General features: G+C 44.1%; 2 protein-coding genes and 1 long non-coding RNA gene across 10 annotated transcripts in view; 1 reads left to right on the top strand and 2 right to left on the bottom strand.

The window, feature by feature from the left end:
- Positions 1-9,840, bottom strand: part of ERN1 (endoplasmic reticulum to nucleus signaling 1) — a 64,302-nt gene extending 54,462 nt beyond the window's left edge. Inside the window, exon 1 of the mRNA XM_083427380.1 lies at positions 9,335-9,840. Within this exon, the coding sequence (XP_083283506.1) occupies positions 9,335-9,424 (90 nt within the window). The 5' untranslated portion in view covers positions 9,425-9,840. The remainder of the gene's footprint in view (positions 1-9,334) is intronic.
- Positions 9,841-13,508: 3,668 nt separating this feature from the next.
- On the top strand, positions 13,509-16,680 carry LOC310671304. Its single transcript, XR_014507950.1, has 2 exons — positions 13,509-14,326; positions 15,262-16,680. It is a non-coding gene; the product is annotated as an uncharacterized lncRNA (long non-coding RNA).
- A 2,508-nt stretch (positions 16,681-19,188) lies between these two features.
- Positions 19,189-25,396, bottom strand: part of TEX2 (testis expressed 2) — a 97,463-nt gene continuing 91,255 nt past the window's right edge. For all 8 annotated transcript variants that reach the window (XM_083427347.1, XM_083427349.1, XM_083427350.1 and 5 more), the window contains 3 exons: positions 24,155-24,364; positions 22,039-22,159; positions 19,189-21,165 (listed from right to left, as the gene is read on the bottom strand). In XM_083427347.1, the coding sequence (XP_083283473.1) occupies positions 21,043-21,165; positions 22,039-22,159; positions 24,155-24,364 (454 nt within the window). In that variant the 3' untranslated portion in view covers positions 19,189-21,042. The remainder of the gene's footprint in view (positions 21,166-22,038; positions 22,160-24,154; positions 24,365-25,396) is intronic.

Genomic DNA, 25,396 nt, shown 5'->3' with positions numbered 1-25,396 from the left:
AAGCGTGAAAATGATAGGATGCTAACATTTTATGAAGACTTCTAAACCGTTCTCATCAGTTTTAATCACGATGTCAAAATGCAGAAATGAAGTTTAGCATACCATGTTTCCTCTTACGCTAGCCACAAACATAGCAAGAGGCACAGAAAACCAAACCCTAACTAGTTTCCTGGGATTCAAATAAAGCAAACTGTGTAAAGCATGTCAGGCATTTGTTCGCACAATTTTTTACTTCCCTGTGTTGGTTACAAGATCACATGCCATAGTTCTACTTCCAACACGTCTATGATATGAGAAATAAGTGTAAAGCAGCATACATGACTGAAGGCAATCCTATATAGGGAAGTTACCGTATTTTTTGCTCTATAAGACTCAGTTTTTCCCTCCTAAAAAGTAAGGGGAAATGTGTGTGCGTCTTATGGAGCAAATGCAGGCTGCGCAGCTATCCCAGAAGCTTTCACTGCGCAGCAATCCCTCTTGCTGTTCTGGCTTCTGAGATTCAGAATATTTTTTTTTCTTGTTTTCTTCCTCCAAAAACTAGTTGCATCTTGTGGTCTGGTGCGTCTTATACAGCGAAAAATATGGTAAATGTCACACCTCGGTTCTTGAACCCCTTTGTACTCGTAGGCTTTGGCTCCCAAATGCCATAAACCCATAAGTAAGTGTTCCGGTTTGCAAACTTTTTTGGAAACCAAATATCCAACGCAACTTCCAATTGAGTGCAGGAAGCTCCTGCAGCTGATCGGAAGCTGCGCCTTGGTTTTCAAATGTTTTCGGAAGTAGAATGGACTTCCAGAACGGATTACAGTGGTACCTCTAGATACAAACGGGATCCGTTCCGGAGCCCCGTTCGCATCTAGAAGCAAACGTAACTAGCAACGGCACGTCTGTGCACGCACGAGTCGCTTTTCTCTGCTTCTGCGCATGCGCGTGACGTCATTTTGAGCGTCTGCACATGCGCAAGCGGCAAAACCCGGAAGTAACGCTCTCCGTTACTTCCGGGTTGCCGCGGAGCGCAACTTGAACGCGCTCAACCCGAAGCGCATTCAACCCGAGGTATGACTGTACATTCGAGAACCAAGATACGAATGTAGAATGCATCTGATTAATCCCACATGGTAGCTTATCAAGGGATCAATACACCTCCTGTTTTTGGTATCTGCCTGCCTATTTCTTTTATTAAGGTGTGGCATGGCCTTCATAGAGAAGGCAATTTACACTCACACAATACAAAAAGAACTAAAGCTACATTAAAAGCAATAAAAAAAATATCAAAGAACCATGGGCTGGTTGGCAGGTCACATTCATCACAATGTGCAGTTATTGTGGTGCCAAATACATCTGAGGAACCTTTATGCCTTCAGATGTTGCTGAACTACTACTCCCAACATGCCTGGGCAGGAGTTGTAGTTCAGCAGAATCTGGAGAAACAAAGGTTCCACATTACAGTACAGTGGTGCCTCTGGTTAGGCACTTAATTCGTTCTGGATGTCTGTTCTTAACCTGGAACCATTCTTAACCTGAGGTACCACTTTAGCTAATGGGGCCTCCCGCTGCCGCCACTGCACAATTTCTGTTCTCATCCTGAGGTAAAGTTCTTAACCTGAGGTACTACTTCTGGGTTAGCGAAGTCTGCAACCCGAAGTGTTTGTAACCCGAGGTGTTTGTAACCCGAGGTACCACTGCATAGAATAATTTGAAGAAGACAGTGTTCTCATAAGTTTTAGTAACTTTGTATTCTTTGAAGACTGATGCGGCATAGCTTTCAGAGATAAATGATACAGTGGTACCTCGGGTTACATACGCTTCAGGTTAAAGACGCTTCAGGTTACAGACTCCACTAACCCAGAAATATGACCTCGGGTTAAGAACTTTGCTTCAGGATGAGAACAAAAATCGTGCTCCAGCGGCGTGGCGGCAGCAGGAGGCCCCATTAGCTAAAGTGGTGCTACAGGTTAAGAACAGTTTCAGGTTAAGAACGGACCTCCAGAACAAATTAAGTACTTAACCCGAGGTACCACAGTACAATATCATCTTGCATGGTAGTTACGTTTTGGGGGAGGCACGTATATGCAAAAATGTGCACACTTGAACCGCCCCCTTGGAACCACGCCTATGCAAATATCCTTAGCTTCTGGAGCTTGTGCACTGAGTGGGCCTTGCCTAGTAAGCAAGGTGGAGAGCTTAAAAGCGCTTTCCGCGCTGGAAAAATACAGTGCAAGAAGGAGCTGTTAAGCTCTCCACCTTGTGCACAATTCATCTGCACGATTTTAACCGGCCGGCTTTCAACTGCGCAAGGTTGAAATCACACATGTTAACGACACATCAGATGCGATCGTACTGTACTTGTTTGCTCCTAAGCTTATTGTTCTAGCCAAAGGCCATGACAAACCAGCAGGAAAAGTATCAACAAAATAACACGGAACATGCAACCATAATACAAGCCAAAATCCATGATTCAAGAAAGAGAAGATTCCAGAGACACTAACGAGCTCAAATCCAGCTTGATTTCAGATTCACCAAAATAATTTGCTGCAATTTCATTCAACTCCTTTTTCCTGATGATTGATTTGGCAGCCACTGCATAGAGGGGGCCACTCTGTGTGTTATGAAGCTATTATTTTATTGCAGAAGAAACTGAACCATTTCTGCCGGGGTGAAAGCTGCTTTCTTGTGCAAACAAAGGGTTCAGAAAGTGATCTCTTGGGTCCCTATATAAGGAGCAGGCTAACAGATAACAAGTGGTCTTCCACCTGAGGTTGACCACAAATATCAAATTTCTGTGTGTATGGGATCTTGTTATAGCAGCCATCCATTCTGTAATTGATAGTCCCTAATCAAGAGGCCTATGATCTACACATGCAGTAGGAGGTGAAAGAACTCCTAGGTGATAGAGTGGCCTGTACCACTACAGACCGTTTATGTAAGGGTGCATTCACAAATGTTATTTTCCCCACTTGGAGACTAAAGTGGTACAGTCCACTCTAGCTATTAAGAACTCTACCATCTTACTTTGCTGACTGTTTAGAAAAGACCTAAGTCTTACCTAAATCTTCTTAAAATCAATGACAAATCACGACTAATGTACCATATTGGTTTCAACAGGTGTAACTAGCTTGCTGTTGGTCACTGGTCTACCAGTGCAAGTGAAAGCAGAAGCTTTAAAGGTTATTTTTAAAGGCTATAACAAATTTGAGGCAGCTTTGGTACCTGTTCTGCAATTTAGAATACACTGGCAGTTGTAATGAACTATTCAACAATGCACTGTTTACTACACAACAGCCATCTCAGAATCTGGCATGTCTAAAAAAAATTTTGAAATATTTCCTACCTCTTATCCTTCAGAATTCAATGCTTACAAACCAGAAGGCAATATAAAAAAGAAAAAGAAATATTTCAGACTACGATTTCAATATCAGAGTTGAGAGATATTCTACCAGCTTGTCTACTTAATGTGACCTCCTATTAATGAGATGAAAATGTTAATTATATGCAGAATCAAGTCTCCCCACTTCCCAGAGAGAACTGAATGACCAAACAGAGAGATCCAGAATTTATTTTAACATGGGACCTCCCTGACCCTGAGTGATGAAATCTGTTTTTTTGTGCCTCCTTCCAGTAACTCCTGCAGTCAAGCTGGTGCCAAATGTATTGCTCCAATTTCCTTTGGACCACATTAGCAAGGCCGGGCGTGGGGTGGGCGTCTTGTCATCTGGGTAACCCAGAACCTCCATATACACTGCCCAGGCTTGCGCACCAGGGAGGGTGCTGCGACGCTGCTAACACAGCAGTTTGGCCACATCCCTGGAGGCTCACTCCATTGTCTCTTGAGACAGACAGAGGCCTACAGCATATTAATCTAACAAAATCTGTGGGAGCCTATATTCGTATCCACTTTGGACATCCTATGTGTACTAATTCATTTCTCCAGTGAGCAAGTGAAGGAAAAAAGAATGGGCAGATGAGTGAGGCATAACAGCACAAGACCCCCTCCCAGGCTGCTGTTTTGAGGAGGAAATATTGCCTGAATCAGTCCTGTAATTAAATGCAATGAAGAAAGTAAAATGCTAAATGTATTAACTCCTAATCTAAACCTTCATCTGGCTTTCTTTGTGTGCCCCAATATCTTATTATCTGGAACAGAATGTAGGGTCAGACTGTACAAGTCACACTTGCAAATATTTTACTGAATCCTTTTTAACTTTGACGAGACCGGAGCAATACATGTTTCAGTGGGCAGATGAAACATATACTGTATCGTGTTCCTGGCAACTTATTGCTGGACATATGGGAAGGCAAAACATTTGAGAGCGCTTCCGCACAATAACACAAGCAACTAGCATGATCATCATATATGCCCTATGATTCATTGAGCTTATTTTGTCAGCAAGTGCTCTAATTACATTGCTAGGTTACAGGCTGATAGCATGCATAGGTTTTAGAAAACAAGTCACTAAAGCATGTTTAATGGAGTAGAGGGAGCTGTTATTTCTGCATTATTATTTCTATTTAAAAGGAAGCAGGGGGGAAACCACACTTTTCAAGTAAAAGCAAAAATAAAGCTGAGGCGTTATTTTTGGTCTACAACAAATCAAACAATTCTATTACCTGTATTTTCAGCCCCACTGAATATTAGTTGCACTTATGTGTTCCATTTGTATTCTGCTATTTTATATGGAGTTCATGAAGGCCTACAAGGCCTACATGGGATTTGCCCCATTTATCCTTGTGCTTAGAGACAGTTCGCACCCAGTGACATACCTGGTTGGAGAAGGATTTGAAGTCAGGTATCCCCAGTTCAGACCCACTACACCCGGAACCATTTTTTAAAACCAAACATCCATATGGGGTCAAATAAATACCATATATTTGTAAAGTGGTAATACTGCTGCTGAGATCAGGCCTTAGATCAGGCCATGACCTGGTAGTATGCCCATTCCAAGCCATCTGCTATAACAGTGCTGGCTAGCTGCGTGTGAATTTCATCCTTTAATAATGTATACTTTTTTATCTTAAGTTTTATTCCCCCAAATTAATATTTTTTATTATGCATACTGTGAAAGTGAACCAGACGAGTTTTAGAATATTCCAAGTTTGGCCCTTTTGGAGGGTGCACACTGCACATTCTGGCACTATTCTCTGCACAAATTCATTGAAAATATATAAGATAAATAGCAGCCTTTGGTACAATCCCTTGCCAGTGCTGTGGCTTTGACTGCAAAAAATAGCACTCTAACATACCCTACTGCTTCCAGGCTTTCTCAACAATGCCCATTAAAAGGGTCCAGGGCTAACTCTCAACAATTCCTGCCTCAAGAGACAACAGTATGATTTTTAAGACAAGACAGGACAATTTGATTCCGCTACTTTTTTTCTTTTTTACTTCAAGAAAGCATAACTAGCTCTTATTTTCCCCCTCTGTAATGCTAGAAATGCATAAAGTTTGATCAATGTTTATTTAATTCATTGTCCGCAACACAAATTAAAAAAAGCAAGAAAATTAGCACTAATATTTTTAGGACCCCCCTTATATTTGTGACTGTAAGTTGGTTTTAATATTGTGTTTTTAATGTTGTAGGTCTTTGGGTGAATTATTAACAACAACAATTCAATGCAAGGATTTAAAAAGGAGAAAAGGTGAAACCCAAGTATGATTTTAGATATTTTCCCCCAATTTGAAGTCCTTGTTTTGAAAATCCTTGGTATTACAAATATTATGGCAACACTCTGTTAAGCATGATTATTTTGAAAGAGGAAGGGGGTGAATAAGAAATATAATAATTTAGCCTCTCTTACCTCACATAATATCATACATGTATACCAGTACAAAAGAATGCTGCATTTTTTTATTTAAAAAACCTGACCTTAAAAGTTCTTCTCCTGAATGTGAATATAACCCATATTCCAAGACTGGGTTTCCTAATTATGTTGTCATTATAAGCAGGAAGACTGAAAACGAGAATCTAATACAACTAGTTGCTACCATACCAACCTGAAAAAAGTTGCACATAACTTCTTTTTAGTACACTTCTATATCAAAAATGATCTAATGAAATACACCACTATGCTTCTTTGTTTGAATCTCATAAAACAGTGTCATTTTATCAACAGATTTTAAACATATGAACGTGCTATCTCTAGACATGTGCAGAGCAGTAATGCGGGGGAACCCCTATAATAATTTGAAATAATCTTACACTAGGTATATATTAGCGGCTTAAAAGGCAGCAAGGTCATTTCCCTGCAGACCACTCCCTTGCAAGTCGCATTTACATGCTGTTATAAGGTAAAGGTAAAGGACCCCTGGACGGTTAATTCCAGTGAAATGCGACTATGGGGTTGCGGCACTCAATTCGCTTTCAGGCCGAGGGAGCCGGCGTTTGTCCACAGACAGTTTTCCGGGTCATGTGGCCAGCATGACTAAACCGCTAAACCTATTTATCTACTTGCACTGGTGTGTTTTCGAACTGCCAGGTTGGCAGGAGCTGGGACAGAGGAACGGGAGCTCACCCCATTGCGGGGATTCGAACCACCGACCTTCCGATCAGCAAGCCCAAGAGGCTCAGTGGTTTAGATCACAACGCCACCTGCGTCCCCATGCTGTTATACAGACTAGAGAGGGGGACAGTGAGGTCTTCACTCAATGAATATTACCTGTTCGGATTCCCCACCACTGTAACTCCCCCCAAAACTCCTAATTAAGCTGCCACCCACATATGTGCAATGGCTGTCTCCAAGGTACACACTTCCAGTTCCAGCTTCATTGCGAAGTGATCGTGGCTTAAATTCACCTTTCGGATTGAAGCCGGGTTTAAGGGGAAACGCATCAAACGGCAATATTTCTCAAGAAACCACACAATAGTTCGGCATTCTTGTGGGGAATGTTGCGTCACGTATAAACGGATTCAAAAGCCAGTGGTGGGAGCACGCTGGAGCTGGATTAAGAATTAGCATAGTGATTAAAGTGTCAGACTAGAACCTGGGAGACCTGGGTTCAAATCTCCACTCGACCATGTAGCTCACTGGGCGACCTTAAGCCAGTCACTTTCTTCTCTCAGTGCAACAGAGTTGTTGTGGAGATTAAGTGAGGAGGAGAACCATTTACACTACCTTGAGGTGGAACATAAATGCAGTAAATAAATAAAAACGGTACTTTGAACACACAGCCTTAGTCTGCATTACTAGTCAACAAAACCAAGCTCAGCTGGAAACCAGATGCTCTTTCCAACTTCCCATATCATCTCTGCAGCTATATAAAACAACCCTGGAGTAAGCCAGATAGTTCAAGAAGAGGTTCTTGAGTAATAACCCTTTCACTGCAACATGTGCTGGCTACAGTGCAATAATGGCTGAATATACACGTGAGGATGAAGGCCTAACAAGCTTCAAGAGAGAGACTTTGAAAACAGTTTTAGTGTTAGTTTCCCCCTGACTGCAGAATGGGCAGAGTTAGGTGGGACAACCCCACAAGGGAGGAATGTTGCAGCTTATTGATTCTATGGAGCAGTAAAGACCAAATGGAAATTAGCAAACAGCTGTACAGTATTTAAAAAAAATGATAATGCAAAAATAGCCACTTCGTAACTTCTCACCTTTTTTGACAGTTCTTTGATCAGAACCAGTCATTTCTGTTACTATCCTGTCACTACAGATGAAAAAGATGTGTCCTTATTATAGTACTTCTATCCCTAAATATTAATATAGTGCTGGAGGTATTGTTCACACAGCCAGTACTCCAGTTAAGACTGAAAAGCAACTTATGCTGCAAAAAATATTATACTTTGGTTCAGTTATTGGTCAACCAAAAATAGTTTGTAACCATAGAAAATAAGATGCAGAAAAAAATGATGATGTCTCTATAGCCAGGTGTGACAAATACTGAAACCAGCAATTACTCGAGTGCATTCAACTGAGCAGTCTTCTACAACAATAAAAACACTGGTAGTGTTTTCTGTTTTGATGCACATGTGCACCTTCATCTGAATTCACCAAAAGGAGTTTTGCCCACATGTTTCTAGAATTGAGAACAGCAGCAGCACAAGTCACTCATAAGTTTTCAGTTTCCTATGTGAATTTGAGAAGTTGGGCCCATGGAGAGATCCACGGGGCTTCAGAAACATGGCAAAATCCAGTTCCCCATGTCGAATAATCCGACAAGCCACTTTCCATGGAGCTCAAGTCACTACTGCACAGCAAATCCAGAAAGCGCCGATGTGGTGAAAATTATCTGACTTCACCCCTAAATGGCAACAGACCCCCTAGACTTGAAAGGAACCCCTACAAAAAGCATGCCAGCCTCCAATGGAAGAAGATGAGCAGGGCAACTCTCCCAAGAGGGCATCGTCTTCCAGCAACATTGCCTCCAATGCTAAAGATGGCGAGATGTCTGGGGCATCTCTTACTCACCCATGACCCCAAATCCTCCGTGTGGCACGGCAGGTAGAGGCGTTTGGCCTCCTGAGCCGGCCTCCCGATATAAGGGGTCCCTCATGCCCCCCTGAGGAGGCTCTGGAGAAAGGGAGTTCAATGTGGCATACAGGTGCCCACTAGAAAAGGCAGAGGAACAGGCCACAGGATGCCACCATACTTCAAAGCCGAAGGCCCAGGTGCTGCTCTGCTTCCAACAAGTGCCCATCCTTAAAGAATTGGTTCCGAAGAAATCGACCACACCCCTCCCCACAGCCTCTTTCACTTCCAAGGAAACATAACAAGCGGGTAGAAAGAGGACCTATCCAAGTGACACCAACACAAAAACCCCACACATATACTAAGTAAGCGAACATCAGCTTTGCCACACACCCCGTCTCCCCCCACTGTTTTCTTCCCAACCCCATAACACCAATGTCTCAGGGCAAATGAAACTGATCGGCAAAAAACGCCACCCGGAGAAAGAGGCAATGCCTGTGCTTTCATTAAACGAGGAAAATATCCAATCGTCATAATAATAAAGAATCGGTTTCAAAACAGTTGCAGGTGGGCAGTTCCCACATCCTCTGCCCACCTGCAACGAGAGCGAACTCTGGGAGCGCAGGTGGGGCAAATACCCCCATCATTTGCCCTCCCTTCTGCGCTCTAGGGGGCGCCAGCAGCGGCAGGGGGGTTTAGCGCCCGAGTTTCCCCCCATCTCTCCCCGACGGAGAAAGTGCCTGAACCCCGCTTTGCGCCCCCCTGGGTTATGTTTGGGGCCCCCCCATGCCCGTGAAAGGGCGAGAAGCAGCTAAGAAGCCTTTTCGGAACGCCCCTCTCTGCCTCTCCCCTCAACGCCAACCCACCACCACGCAGCTTCGCCCCCTCGCCCCCGGGAAAGCGGAGAGCCTCAGCCGCGCGCCCTTACCCGGGGCCCCAGCCAGAGCAGCAGCCACAGAGCGGCCAGGCGGAGGAGAAGCCCACTGGACGCCGCCGCCACACGCTCCCGACGCGCCATGGCTCTCGACGCCGCTCCCGGGCCCCGGCGCAGCGCCCGCCCGGCTCGGCAGCCTCTGGGGCTGCCCCTGACTGCGGCGTCTCCGGCCTTCCTCCTCCGGAGGCGGAGCCTCGCCTCGCTCTGCCTTCCGCGTCAAAGGAGGAAGGGATGGAGAGGCGCGCGGAGGGTCGGGCCGAGGCCGTCGGGGGTTGCCGGGGGACTGGCACCGGCTGGCACTCAGGAGGCGCCTCCAAAGCCCTGCGCGAGGAAACCCTCGGCTTTATGAAACGGAGGGGCCAGAAAGAGGAGGGCCGGCCTTCAGCGGCTTCCCCGCCTTTTCCCTGCTGGCAACATGCCTGGCAGGGAGGGAGACACACAGTGCGCGTGTGTGTTTCGCATATAGATCATGCCCTCCGACTTGTTTCCCCCAGGGAAGTAAGGACGTCCCATTCCACAATGGTAATTTGGCTCTTTATACCCCGCCCATCGGACTGGGTGGCTCCAGCCACTTCGGGCGGCTTCCGACACACATAAAAAACATAATGAAACATTCCCGTCCCTATACAGGATTGCCTTCAGACGGCTCCGGGGGTCGAATAACTCCATACACTCCGACATTTCTCCGACGGCTTCTCTAAATCAGGGACGTCCCTGGACAATAGGGACACTTGGAGGCTCTATGTTTGAATGTGTGTAGATGTAGACATTTACACCTATTTTAATATGGTTTCCCCACTCTAGAACCAAATGATTTTCAAGGTCTCGCCCCACAGGCAGCCTTGCCATTTAGATGTGTCGCAGGGGTGCCAACTTGAATCAAATATTGGGGACCCCCCAGGTAAGCCCTGCCCTGCATCATCAATCACATGATGCGGCACACACACACCATTTGAATGGCAATGTCTATCAACTTGGGGGGGGGGTCCGCCCCCCTCAAATATTTTATTGGGGTGCCAAATGGGACCTTGGCCCATAGGAGTTGGCTCCTATGTATGTGTGCAAGAAATCCAAGCCACAAAGTGGCACCCCTCTACTCCCACATACTGGATGGAGCACCAGTCAGGTCCTCATTGCGCACATTTCTTAGGTACCTGGGCAGGTTTGGAGTCACAAGATTTTTAGGCCTTACTTGAATCAAAAGAAGTGGTGACAGATATAAACTGAACAAATAAATAAACCTGTGTCAGAGCTGTTCTACTTGAGCTCCCTGGGTTCCTACAAAACTAGGTTTTGGTTTAAGTGTTCTGCAGCCTAGGCTTTTTCCTGACAACCTCATTTTTTGGAGACGGGAGATAGACCTGTCAAAAGTAGTTGGGTCAAGACATGTTAACCATCTCAGCGAGAAAGAGGCCACAGGTTGGAAGGGTATTGTGCAGGACAAAATATCTACAGTATTGTGGGATATGTAGGGGGAGTAATATTTGACATTATTGATGTCTCAACTCTGCAAAAATCTTGAGTACAGTGCCAAAGACCTCATAGCATTTAATGATAATGATGCCTAATGGGAAATAATGGTACTCTAGCACATGCTGTTGTGAATATGCAGGGACAGAGTAGGCTAAAAAGACCACCAAGTTTCCTGCTTGGAATATTTATGTTGGAACTGTTAATCACTTCCCATATGGATCTTTCAGACTTTATATGATTTTACAGAAAGGTAAATTAACAGCAATGGAAGCAGAAGTGTGTAGCATTAAAACTCAACAGGGCAGCAATCCTGCAAGTTCCAGAAAGAACCATGCTTGACAAATTGGAGGGCCCAGTCCATGCTGCTAAAATGTCTAAAGGTCAGTGAGAGCGGGACAAAAACTTGTCTGAGTTCCCTGGCAATTTTAACCTGCAGACAAGTTAGTCCAATGAGAGATGTGTTTGTTTTGCATCTTGGCAGGCGGGTTTAGAGAGAAAAAGTCACCATGACCCCTCCAGTCCCTAGGTGAACTTCAGTTGTAATAAGAAGAGAAACCATGCATTTCCATTAACTGTTCATCAGTTCTAAAGGTTCTTGAACAAACATAATGGAGATTAAAGGAGAGATTTGACCTCTGTGAATGAATGAATGCTGCTTAGCAAATGATTTTCCTGAGCGCGCCTAACTTGTATCTATATTTTTATGCTGTACTCATTAGCCCTTGTTAGATATCATTCGCTGATGTTATAATTAATAGGAGTTGCAAAGCAAATAGTGCTCTGTTCAAAATCAAAGCCGGTCTTCTAATTCTTATTCAATTTTCTGAGTACCATGCTGAAATATACTCGGAGGCGTGTGTGGATTTCATGCTCTTTATTCAGCTCATAGTAGTGAGAAATGCCAATTCCTCCAAAGTGTCTGCTTTATATACATTATTTACACAATGGGCCCCAAGTGATTCGCTAATTCTGGGATTCTCCTGTAGGCCAATCAGGTTGCGGATTGACTTCCACTTGGAGCTGGATTGGGTGGCTCCTGCGGACAAATCAGACTGCTGCATCCTGAATCCTATTGATCTAGGACCAATCAGACTGCTGCATTTTGGATCCTATTGTTCTAGGACCAATCAGACTGCTGCATTTTGGATCCTATTCAACTCAGTACATAACACATGCCATCGCTTTTTTAGCCAGAAGAGAGGCATCAACAGATGCAGATGAGGGAGTCTTGCAATAACCTTCAGGTGTGCAGAAGTACCAAAAATTTCTAGAAGACTAAAGGGTGGAGGAGGAGCCCCTCAACTCCCATCGGCCAACTTTGGGCCCCTCAAGTCTCTTTGCTCATTTTGGGGCCCCCAAGTCTCCTCGGCCCACTTCAGGCCCTACAAGTCCCCTCAAGTCTCCTTAACCCACTTTGTCCCACTTCGGTCCCCTTAGCCCACTTTAGCCCAGGTTTTAGTACAAAACCAGCACTAAACTTTGGCACCTGTTTGGAGTCAATTGGACAAGGTTGGATTTTTTGGGCATTTGTTGTGTCAATTGGTTGGGAGGGGCAGCACGAAACGCAGAGTTCACAGCACAAAACAGCACTAAAACTTTGGCAACAGTTTTGGGGGGATCCAGAATTTTGGGGCCACATGATAATGAAACTTTAACAATCCGCAGTTGGGAGACTAGCACTGCAATTGCGATGGAAATCAAGTGAGGGAAGCAACCACAAACCAGGTTTTAAAAGGAAAGCAATGGTCTGAATGTGACATTAGCTAATCATTTGCTGTGGAACCACTCCAAGTCATTACAGCAAGTGGAAGCAATTCCTTTGGTTTCACTGGAATTTAGCAAAACTGCCTAATATGTGATCAGGACAAATGCATGTTGAGGGTTGTGTCCAAGGGCAAGTAAAAAATAAAAATGAAACTGAACAAGCAAGGGCTCTGTCAAACAGAGTTCCTTCCCGAAGCAATTTCTGCCTCTTCTTTCCTTATTATTTTTTATAATATATATTTTTTATATATTTTTTAAAAATAATTTCCTCATTTTTAAAAAATATTTTAAATGTTAATGGAACTCTTGATTTAGCAAGTTCCTTGCTGGAATACTGCTTTGGTGTTGTCTTCCCAAAAGGATCGGCAATAAAGATAAAAGGAATTAAGCATCTCCTCCTCATTTGATTATTTTCTGCTAGTGGACTTAAAACATATTTATTTCCCTTAGCTCAACTCCCGCAAGGGATGTTTTCCAGGGGGAAACGAGGAATACTGTACTCTCTTCCTAACTCCACCTACCCGTTTTTAAAATGAGCAATTAGTGTCCTCTAGCGGGTAGAAGCATTTGCTGGAGGCAAGTGAAATAAAATAAATCCGGAGCCGCGATCAAAAAGCAGCCAAGGCAACTACGCCTTTCAAAACTTGCGCAAATTACCCCGACTCACTCCATATTTAGTTAACGGCTTCGGAGAACCACAGCAACGTAGTTTCTCTGTGAAAAACAACAACGGTGCAAATAAATAAAAAGCAATTAAAACAACGACAACAACCAAGCAGGAAATGACGGACGTGCGAAAACGGAAAGATATACTGCTTGTTTCATATTGGGTCGTGCGCCACATGGCAACCCTAACTCGGCAGCGTCCTGATTTACAGCCCAATCCATTACTCAAGAGTAAATTAAACAAGGTTTACAGGTTAGCGTGCAGAACACCGCCGGCAGCCGATCTCTTTTAGGCTGCAAGGCTCCAAGCGGCCGTAAAGAATAAGCGGCCCCGATCCCGGCGCCCCCAAGAGGCAGAAACAAAATGCTTTGCGCATTAGCGATGTACTTTCACCTCGCCACATCCTCCGCATCCTACGCGACTTCCGACGGGGCGGATCTTGACGCGTCACAATGGGCATAAATAGAGCTGGAGAAAGCGGCTCCGGCCTTTTCGCTGCAAGGACGGGGAGGCGGGGAAGGTGAGTGCCGCTTATCCTTATTTTGAGAAGGGATTTACCTGGGGAGGGGAAAGAAACGGGAACCCTGCGTGGTTGCAGGAAGCAAAGACCGGTCTCGGGAAGCCGTCCTGTGCAGGCGAGGACAAATTCAGGACATTTCCTCTGGGCCGGTTGCTGCCCTATGGAGATCCGCGGGGCTTTACTCCCCGGTAAAATTGAAATAAAAAATTTGCAGCATCAGCACCACGCGTCACCCGCAGGACCAGGAATAATGTCCGGTATAGTGCGGATTGGGGGGGGGGTCTTAGCGCACGCAAAAAGTCCGTAATAATACGCTAAATAATTGGGAATAACGATTGCCGTGGATTTTCTTCTGCTCGCAGGCGCCGGTGGGTTTTTGGAACTTCGTTCCCAAAAAAGCACGTGCCATCACGGTGAAAAAGGGCAGGGAAAGGTTTTGCGTGCTTTTGAGCAGGGCCTAGTGGCTGAAAGTGGGAAGGACGTCCAACGTGCAGGGGGGCCTCAAGAAAATAGGATACCGAGTTATACAACTGCGCCCCCGTTAGGCTGATGTACAGGCCACGTTAGTGTACATTTTGCAAAATGATCCCCCACTTTTAATTGCTCGCTAGTGCTTAACATGGTGGCTTAAAAGTATATCTCCCCCCACCCCATGCTCTGTTTCCTTTATATAGTCAATGCTCTGCTCAGACTGGCTGAATATAGCTGGAGGGAGTTATGCTCATAGCAGAGCATCTACTGCCAAGGGTGGAACTGGTAGTGGACTTTTGACTCCAGAACGAATGTGGATGGACTATTGTGCTTTTGATGACTCTCTAGGCAGTCCTAAATCCTCTGAAATGCGGCTGGTTTTTTTTCTTCTCTTTAACTGGAGAAAGCCATTGAGAAAGGGAACACTCCTGCCTAATGCTGGCTGCTGTGATGATTCTTTTTTGGCGTGTTAGACTGCTGATGCAGATGACGAGACATAGAATCTGAGCCTCCAGCATAAAATTGCAGAAGGCAGGTTGTGCTACCCTGCAAGTAGCATCTTTATGCTGCCGTACGTGGCCCCATTAAGATGCATTCACAAGTGGGAGACAGAAGAATGCTCCTCAGCTTTAGTGACTATGTTTCCACAAGCAAATATATTCATTACTGTTTACCAGTTGTAACTGGTAAGAGAACGGCAATGGCACTGACTGGACTTTTATCTTTGCTCTTGTTTGTTTATGCTTGCAGTATTATGAAGAACCAATCTTGTTTTAAAAGAAGTTATGATCAAAGATTAAATCTCCTTTCAGACATAATTAAGAGAATTACATTGCTTATGGAATGACTGGCTTGCCTGTGATAATTATCTTGCAGCAATCTGGCTGGCACTATTTGCTGCACACCTGTGCGCTGTTTCAAAAGGAGAGCAGGCATGCAAGCTGTGTGTGCTGCACAGGAACAAAATTGCTCCATGTTGTCATTCCTCAGTCTAAACTCTATGCTTTTTCTTTTTTTGCAGGCTAGTGTCTTTCTCGTGGAAAGAAAACTACATGAAGGAGCTGTTGCTCTTCGACTAAAGCTGCTGTGGGGATGCACTACTTTAAAATAAAATAATAAAATAAAAACTATTGTGTGTCTCTCTTCTCTGTTGACTTTGAAGCACTGCCTTTGAACTGGTGTATGGCCAATTCCATGGCCTCACTGGCTACGCTACAGTGCAAAAGTAAAGGACTTGCTTATAACTGGTGCTGCTCAGCTGAAATCTGAGTGATTCTTTTAAGGGCAAGTTACATTTTATCTGATGATTGAATACTACAATCCAGAACTGCATCAAGGGTTGCAAATACCGTAGACAGTTGGCATTGTATACCAGAACTTACTGGGTTTCAGCTTGCCTTTGGTTTATTTGACCTGAATATTATACCCCTGGAGTCCACTGCTACCTCTTTTGAATAGTGTCATTTTTGTTTTATGTGACACACACACCCCAACAAATAATGTTTCTGGGAATGTTGGAGGCTTCCATTTGGGCAGAGGCTTGGGACAATACATGTGCAGACTAACAACACATAATTTGCGTAATAAATTGTAGAACTTTGAATCCTCCCCATGCCTGGAAAGTGTAATGAACTAAGGCGTTCATGACAAAACAATGGTTCTCATACCATCCCTTTCAGGAGCCTACAGCGAAGGTTTAAAAATTAACTACATGTCCTGAAAGATGCAATAATACTTTTTTTAAATCCTCATTAAAAACTTGGGACATTATGTAAATGCCAGTCTGGATTATATGGGGCGCAGGCAGTCCTGATATACAGTCATACCTTGGAAGTCAAACGGAATCCGTTCTGGAAGTCTGTCTGACTTCCAAAATGTTTAAACAGCAAATCAGGGCTTTTGATTGGCTGCAGGAAGCTCCTGCAGCCTATCGGAAGCCCCGTCAGACATTCAGGTTCCAAAAGAACATTCACAAACCAGAACAATTGTCTCCAGGTTTGTGGCATTTGGGAGCCAAAACGGCCAAGATCCAGGGTGTTTGGAATCCAAGGTGCGAATATAGTTGCGTCACTCTTAGTTTGGTATTGGTTATTGAAAGTGCGTGCTATATGAATCATAATTAAGCTATGAAATCTGGCATTGTCTAAATGTCACTTTTAAAAGGGTAAGATACAGCCCATAAGGGCCCCCTGTGCCTAAAGCTAGCTGAAAGTACCCAAAGGCCAAGTTTGCAAACTGGATTTTTACTAGATCTGCCAACCACACAAATGGAGGCTGTACTTTGTATAGTGCAGTGGTGGCGGACCTTTTAGAGACCAAAGGACCCAAACTGCAACCCCAAAGTGCCAACACAGGAATTTACCGTAAACTGTATATTTCATTTTTTCTGTGTGCTTCACATTTCTTCTTTATGACTGCTGTTGTAATAAATAATCCTTCATGAAAGTTACTGCATTACAATCTTCATTAAATTATATTGCCAGTGATACATAATTTTATGGTATAACTCTTTTTCTAAAAAAAATGTTTAGGGGTACTCTCATTTTGACTCAAGAAAATCACCGGGGGGGGGGGGATAAAATAAATAATTAAAATTGGGAAAAATAAATACAGTTGCACCTCAGTTTTCGAACAGCTTAGTTCTTGAATTACTTGGAACCTGAACACTTCAAACCAGGAAATGAGTGTTTTGGTTTTGGAACTTTCCAGAAGCCTAACGTGCTCTGTTCGGAGTATAACTTAGAAGAAGAGTTTGGATTTGATATCCCGCCTTTCACTCCCTTTAAGGAGTCTCAAAGCGGCTAACATTCTCCTTTCCCTTCCTCCCCCACAACAAACACTCTGTGAGGTGAATGGGGCTGAGAGACCGGCCCAAGGTCACCCAGCAGCTGCATGTGGAGGAGCGGAGACGCGAACCCGGTTCACCAGATTACGAGACTACCGCTCTTAACCACTACACCACACTGGCTCCTAGTGAGGAAAGGTGGGCCGGGCGACAAGTGAGCAGGCACCTGCTGCCTTCCAGCGCTGGGTCCCCCTGCAACCACCCCCTCCTCCAGCTCTGTTGCTGCTTGCACGGGAACAGGAGCTGGATTGGGGCTGCTCGGCTGGGGTGGTGCAGGCTCTGTGGCTGCACTCCCCTCAAGGGAGAGGTTTAAAGGAGCCCCCACCTCTGCATCAGCCCCTCTGCAACCCCATGAAGGCAGCCAGGTTGAATAGTTGCTGGGGTTGGGGAAGGTGGAGGCAGCCCGGAAGCTGCATCTGAGAGCCCCTGCACCACCTGAAGGCAGCCAGGTGCTCCTCAGCTGAGCTGCCCGCTCCTACTTGTGTGCAAGCAGGAGTGGAGGCGGGGGCTCAGCTCAAAGCCTACACTTCTGAGAGATCCCCGCCTCCACTCCTGCTTGCACATGAGCTCTCCACCCCCAGCTGGGGTGACTGCATGCTCTGAGTGCCCTCTTGGCACACATACCATAGATTCGCCACCACTGGTATAGTATGTCAACTGTTGAGTCACAGGTGACAGTGCTGCTACTGAACAAATTTCCATGAGGATTCCTCACTGCCCTAGTAGGCTGTAACTAAGACTGGTATGACGGGTTGGCAGCGCTATTCAAAGGGATCCTTCAGCAAGCATCTTCGATTCCCAGGCCTCCGGCCTGAGTTGCTCAGGGGGCACCTATTGCTATAGTGCAACGCCAGACACATCTTGCTAGTACTGCCAAACTAAGTGTTGCTTCCTGAGGAAGAGGCCATTGTAAATATATTACATTTGAAGGCTGTTAAGTGCCTGCACTGCTGCCAACAATAGTAGCACTGATTGGTAGGTTCTAGGGACAACCAACCGCTTGGCATGAAGCTTTGTTTTTTTACTTCCAAAGTACACATACCTCTGTACACACTGCGGGCTGGAGAGTGCTCTGTACGTAGGGGAGTGTGGCATATAAGTACAAAAAAATCTCTGGAAAAATCCCTGGATGCAGCTCTTCCATAATATGCTAGGACTGAGCAGGCCACAACCTGTAGACTAGAAAGCAGGACTAAACAGGATGGTATCCTAGAAGAGGATAAGAACAAGGGCACGTAGCTTCTCAGTATGAATTAAGGAACTACATAGAGATATGTGTAAATAAGCTATTTAAAAAATCTAAGTAAATGACTTATTTTTAAATGTCTCCAGAGATTGAACACTGCCAGTAGAAACCAATGGAGGTACCCAGGAGATAAATGCTCAAGGACTGCTGACAAATTGGGGGAAGCAAAAAGTGGCACATGTATCTTAACTATGTGGCTGGAATCCCAAACAGAAGCATTCAACACTGTCTTGCAAGTCCCACTTGGGCTTTACTGTTCTGCCAAAGTTCTTGTGAAACTAAGTGCTGCACAGTGATAAAGCAAGGGACACGGGAGAAACACACTTATCTGTACGGGCCCAAGACTTAAGAAGAATGTCTTTCATGGCCTTGTCTCTCAGAAAAAAACGAGAACTTGATTCATGTGTGCCCTGCATGCAGTGTTCACAGCTGCTGTTCTCAAAATGGTAAATAATTTAGAATTCATAAATAGAACAGTGTGGATTACTTTGCTTGGGAAAAATAGCGGTGGAAATGGTCTGCAATCTGGCATTGTTGCCTGCTGCTGACAAGCTTATAATTGGTTGAGGCTGCACGGATGCCATGGTCTTTGGACCCATGAGCAGGGGAGGGAAGCTGAAGACTGGAGTGGCTAGTGGGCAATTTCAATCCATAACTGAACTAGCTGGCTGCTGTTTCCACCAGGGATGGGAAACCAGTCTTCCATATGTCGGTATACCACAACTCCCATCATCTCTAACCATGCTGGTTGGGGCTGATGGGAGTCAGAGGTGCAACAAAATCTGGAGAGCCAGCAGTTTTGGGGCAGGACCTCCCATGTCCCCCTCCCCCTTTCACGACTTCAGAAATGACACCCAATCAGTTCTTTGACATGGGATAAATTTATTTCAGAGAACAAAGCAAACCCATTGTAATAACCCACATAGTCCAATTAATGAAGTGCAATGAAGTCACTTGTGTCAAATCTCGGTATCTGTTTACATATTAATTAGTGCATCTAGTCTTTAGACTTTTGTTATTGCACATGGGCGGGGTGGGGGGAATAACTGTGAAGAAGACATGCAGACTTTCATAAAGGGAAATGATTCCACACGGAGAACAAGAGTTGGGTCTGTACACAAAATGGAATGGTCACAGGTGTTTACATAACAAAAATAAAGGTGTCCAAATAATATGAATACTTAAATATATTAAATGCTTTTTTTTTCTTTAAATATGTTTCAGGCAAGGTGCTTTAAAAAAAAAAACCTCCACTCAATTAGTTTTCATTTCGAGATGACAAATCATGAAACGTTTTATACACAGTAACTGAACACAACATACAAAAAGTTTAAAAACCACTTAAAGCATAGCACACTATTAAGAGGCGAGCTGAGTAACTCACCTGCTTTGTAAACTAAATTTAACATTCTCTTGACATAAGTAGTTGGCAATATTGAGTATCAAGAAACACTCCGTTACTGGTGTCGATCATTTATGATGTAGTGTTAATAGTTACCAATTTAATGTGCATGTATGGTCTAAAGACAATAAAGATAAGCAAGGCAATTTGTTGTTAAGTGTTGGCCATTATCAGTTGTAATGCTCTGGAGTCCTGTTGAGCTTCCATTTTCACGAGATGGCCTAAAAAGGTGCCCACAGTTAATGATGGCAAATGAGTTGCAATCAGGATTTGACCTCTCTCTAAGAAAAGTGGATCCACCATACTGTATCCATGAACATCGTATGCACGAGGAAACACAGCAACAGGAATGTGAGACAAATTTAATCGACTTGAATGACTTCATACAGGCTAGCTGCAATCATTTTCAGTACACACATGCATGTACTGACAGCATTAGACATTTCGACGTGTGTTCATGTCCAAGAACAGGTATTGAATCACAAGCCACGGCGATTGTACCTCACTTAAATAAAAGGCTTACTATGGTTTGGTCTCATGGCTTTGCCTTATTTTTAATGCATTTCTGGATCGCTAGACCCCCCCTCGCTAATCACTTCTGTATGTCTGCATGTGTTATATGGCTACTTGTTTCCAAAAGAAGCACAATTTTGTATGAAAAAATAAGCTACTATGTATAATCCACATGAAGTGATTTCACAATTATCACCTATATATCCAATTTACATTCTTAACTCCAGAAAAACAGTTCAAAATTTGCTTGACACAAGCTATTGGACTGCAGAAGTGAAAGAACATACCTGTTCATTTTACACCTCCAACTGCCTGAGAGAGAAAGAGAAAGAGGGAGGGAGAGGGAGGAATTCCAGTTATGCAAATTTGTTCCTTATAGAGGACAGGTTCGTGCGGCTGCATAAGACGAGCCATTGATGCTCAGTGTGCACTGCCAATATTGCACGCTCACGAACAACAACTGTTTGCGTCAAAGCTCCTGGTTCAATTGCAGTTGGTGGAGATTTTCCTAATCCTTTACAGCAGAACGGTGCTAACTGCTAACGTCGGAAGCCCAACAGCAGCTGCTGCAAAGACACAGACTGGTTTAGGAAATGGAATTTACGTTCAGAAAAGGAGATAGGAGCAACACTTGGGACAAACTGGAGCAACGATGGGCATAAAGCCATCCTCCTCGGAAAGGAAAATAAAATGTGGCACAAGGACAAAATCTACTAAACAGTTCGTTTTTTTAAAAAAACAAACCCCCAAAACCACATGAAAACATAATCTGTTAATACTGTAAACTGCAGTCTTCACATTTCATGGCTGATCAGTAGCTTCTGTGACGGATTCTTTCAGAGGACACACAGATGAACGGGGATCCATGGCTGAGTGCATTAGAGGGATATAAACATCGTCCATGTTTGGCATGACAAAAATTTTCTGCAAAGTGTAAAAAACCAATCAGAAAATTCAAACGACACAGGCAAGTGATATGCTTCCAAAATAAGCTTAATTTCCCTTCATTTTGGTCCGTCTCGTTTACCAGTAACTGCATTAATGCACGAAGGGGGTTTAAGCAACCACAATCTAGGCTTGCTGCTTTTTTACCTAGAATTTGTGCATATTTCAGACCATCCTATCGATGGGTCTAACAGGTATGATACTAAACAGGTATACAGCAACCAAACATAATCCCCAGTAACTTTTTATTTTAATTTATGAAACAGAGCTGAAACAAGAGTCATTTATGACAAAGCTACTTCAGTTTTCAGATGACAAGATATCATTCGAACCATACAATTTTGATGAAGCAACTTACCTTTTGGTGTGTGTGTTTGTGTGTGTGTGTGTTTTCCCTCTGCTGCCTGCAGAAGCCCCTTATGCCCCCCCACCCAGATTTCTGAAGGCAGCACTGATCTGAAGTTTGGACAGAGGATTGCGTCCAACTAAGTTTAATACTCTGAGCTGACCAATTTAAATTAATGGACCTAAGTGAGTTATATCATCCATTTCAGTGGGCCTACTCTGAGTAGGACTAATGTAGGCCCCATAATTTCTGCTTCACCAAAAATATTACAGGTGGAATTTTTCCCCTGCAGATTTACTCCAGGAGCTGGTTTTGAGTGGCTGGCACCAAGTCAATGTGCAATAATTTCAAGCAGGTTTTCTGCATTATAATTTCAGTTGGATTTTTATAGTCTTTAAAAAACCAAAAACAACAACCACCACCCCATGCTTCCTCACCAAGCCTTGTGAACTGGACAAAATTATCTAAGGACCAGTCACAATTAAAAGAGCTTTGAAGAAATATACCTGGAATTCTTGTTCCAATTTTTTCTCTATCCATTCAGTCACATGAACCAAAGTCACCTCTCTCTCACCAAGCTTTGGCCTAGCTTTGAGCTCCAGGTAGGGTGGTCTTCGGAAGCCGTACCTGAACAGAACACAAAGAATGTATGGCTGCATTTACTTGTTTATCGGATTCATCTTCTCCTTCCTCCTTCTGCTCTTATCATAAACTACCAACCTGGGAGGTAAGTCCAAAAGAGATACTTGCTAAAGGACATCTTGAGACATCCACAGTTGAGCTGCGATCTAAGCGCATGTCTCTCTGGTCCAAGTCCAACAATATAGCTAGCACACTAGTTATCTTGTGTATTCGCTTTATGTTACAACGTGACAAAGATGTGAATCTTCCTTATGACTCATTAACAATTTGTATTGCTTCTGAATTCCAGTATCAAGTAAAACAGTCTTTGCTGCTAGTAGTAACAGTAATTTACAGATGTAACAATAGAGGTGTTAATACCCAAACTTGCTCTAATTCAGGGACGAAGGTTCAGGGACACACCTGTCTTGATCCTCATCTTGTGCAATACTTTGTTCTTCTCAGCAATGGGCCTCATTGTAAACTGGGAGCTAATTCTCCTCGATTTCTAGATTACAGTAGCTCAACCCCCTGCAATCCCACGCTGGTGCTTCTCTGCCCGAATAGAACTGCTAGCTTTTGCCAGCTTTTCAAATATTAGAAATCTACGAAAAGCTTTAAAAAATGGATTTAGACATTTATTTATTTTTACAACAGCACCCCTCCCATCTGCAGTCTGAAGCGGAATGTAGAGTCCAACCTCGGCTCCCAAACAGCTCCGTTTTCGAAGGTTTCGGCTGCTGAACGCTGAAAACCTGGAAGTAAATGCTCCGGTTTTCGAAAGCCGAAAGTCCGACGCAGCTTCTGCTTGAGTGCCAGAAGCGCTTGCAACCAATCGTAAGCCGCGCCTCAGTTGTCGAATGTTTCGGAAGCCGAACAGGCTTCCAGAATGGATTACGTTCAACAACCAAGGTTTGACTGTGTATCGTAACAAACTGTTTCATAGAATCACAGAATTGTAGAGTTGGAAAGGCCTACCCTATGGCTCTCCAAATGTTGCTAGACTACAGCTCCCATCATCCCCAAATGCTGGTTCTGCTGTCTGGGGCCAATGGGAACTAGGGTCCTACAATATGTGGAAGGCTGCAGGTTAGTCATTCCCAGTTTGTAGGAATAACAAATGCCATACATACCCCCTCTGAAGCAAGCACCATTGTGTGCAATTAAACTCGGTCCTGAGTAAGTTGGATACAACCAAAGGGCTACATCCAACTAAGGTAGAATTATTATTATTATTATTATTATTAGTAGTAGTAGTAGTAGTAATAATAATAATAATAAAATTTATTTATACCCCGCCCTCCCCAGCCAAGACCGGGCTCAGGGCGGCTAACAACCAATAATAAAAACAAGTTGATTGAAATACAACTTAAAAACAAGATTAAAATACAACATTAAAACAATTAAAACATTAAAATGCAGCCTCATCACAGGAGGAGAAAGGAAAAAGAAAGAGGGGGAGGGAATCAAACTGATTCTAAGCCAAAGGCCAGGTGGAACAACTCTGTCTTACAGGCCCTGTGGAAAGAAATCAAATCCCGCAGAGCCCTGGTCTCATGTGACAGAGTGTTCCACCAGGCCGGAGCCAGTGTTGAAAAGGCCCTGGCTCTGGCTGAGGCTAATCTAACTTCCTTAGGGCCCGGGACCTCTAAGGTTTAGAGTAGACCCACTGCAATTAATGGACCTTAGCCATGGTCGCTTCGGTGGGTCTGCTCTGAGTAGGACTCAGGTACCAGGCATAATGCATGTTTGGGATTTGCAAAATGCTTCTTAAAAATGCTTGCCAGTTCTTAAGATGGGACATCCTATGGCATACCAACCCTTCAGCTGCACACATATGCAGCGCTCTTTGCTTTCATGTGAGAGAAACAAAAAGGGAGCAGCAGGGTGGGCGGCAACCCAAATGGCAAAATAGGAGCTCTTTCCATAGCACACACAGAAAGAATCAAACCACTGTCCTGGTAGCTTCATAGGAACAAATGACTCTTGACTCCTGCTTACCATATTCGATCACTGGGAGGTGGAGGAATGTTAACTGCTAATGTTCCTTTACATTCTTGTACCTCAACGGTTAGCAAAAGTGGAGTGTTCGACACCTCTTCAATCTTTTTTTTTATGAACTCCGTCTCCGTTGCTTTCTGGAAGTATTTTGACTTGGTGATTTTATCCACAAACCTCATTATTTTACTGGTTCGGTGCCCCCCAACATATCTTTAAGAGAGAAGAAGAAGAAAGCATCAAAATAGGTTTACAGCTGTTCCTGGAAAAGAGGGGTTTTAAAAAATGTAAAAAACAAAACAACGTCTATCTTATTCTGTAGCTGTACAATGATACCTCATATTACAAACACCTCGGGTTACAAACACTTCGGGTTACAGACTGCGCTAACCCAGAAGTAGTACCTTGGGTTAAGAATTTTACCTCAGGATGAGAACAGAAATTGTGCAGCGGCAGCGGGAGGCCCCATTAGCTAAAGTGGTACCTCAGGTTAAGAATGGTTTCAGGTTAAGAACGGACCTCTGGAACGAATTAAGTTTGTAACCAGAGGTACCACTGTAGATAGAATATTCCCACTGCAGGTTTCCACACATCAACTCCCATCATCCCTGGCCATTGGCCAAGCTAGCTGTGGCTTATCACAGAATCTTAGAGTTGGAAGGGGCGCAAGGGTCATCTAGTCCAACCCCTCCTGCAATGCAGGAATCTCTGCTAAAGCATCCAGGACAAATGGCCATGCAACCTATGCTTAAAAACCTCCAAGGAAGGAGAGTTCACCACCTCTCACAGGAGTCTGTTCCACCACCGAATAGCTTTTACCGTCAGAAAGTTTTTCCAAAGGTTTAGTCAGAATCTCCTTTCTTGCAACTTGAAGCCATTGGTTCAAGTCCTACCCTCCAGAGCAGGAGAAAACAAGCCTGCTCCCTCCTCCATGTGGCAGCCCTTCTTATATTTGAAGATGGCTATCCTATCTCCTCTCAGGCTCCTCTTTTCCAGGCTAAACATACCCAGCTCCTTCAAGCGTTCTTCATAAGGCTTAGTTTCCAGACCCTTTTATCATCTTGGTCGCCCTCCTCTGCACATGTTCCAGCTTGTCAACATCCTTCTTAAAATGGTGGTGCCCGGAATTATGAGAGTTGGGAATCCAACAGCATCTGGAAGTCACCATGTTGGCTTTCTATGCTTTAGTGCTAGGGATGACTAATTTGTTCCCGCAGGGCCGTAAGCGGCCCAAACAACACAGGC

Source organism: Podarcis tiliguerta (genome assembly GCF_965153285.1).
Source record: "Podarcis tiliguerta genome assembly, chromosome: 2".
NCBI lineage: Eukaryota > Metazoa > Chordata > Lepidosauria > Squamata > Lacertidae > Podarcis > Podarcis tiliguerta.
This window is presented reverse-complemented; position numbering and strand designations above follow the sequence as displayed.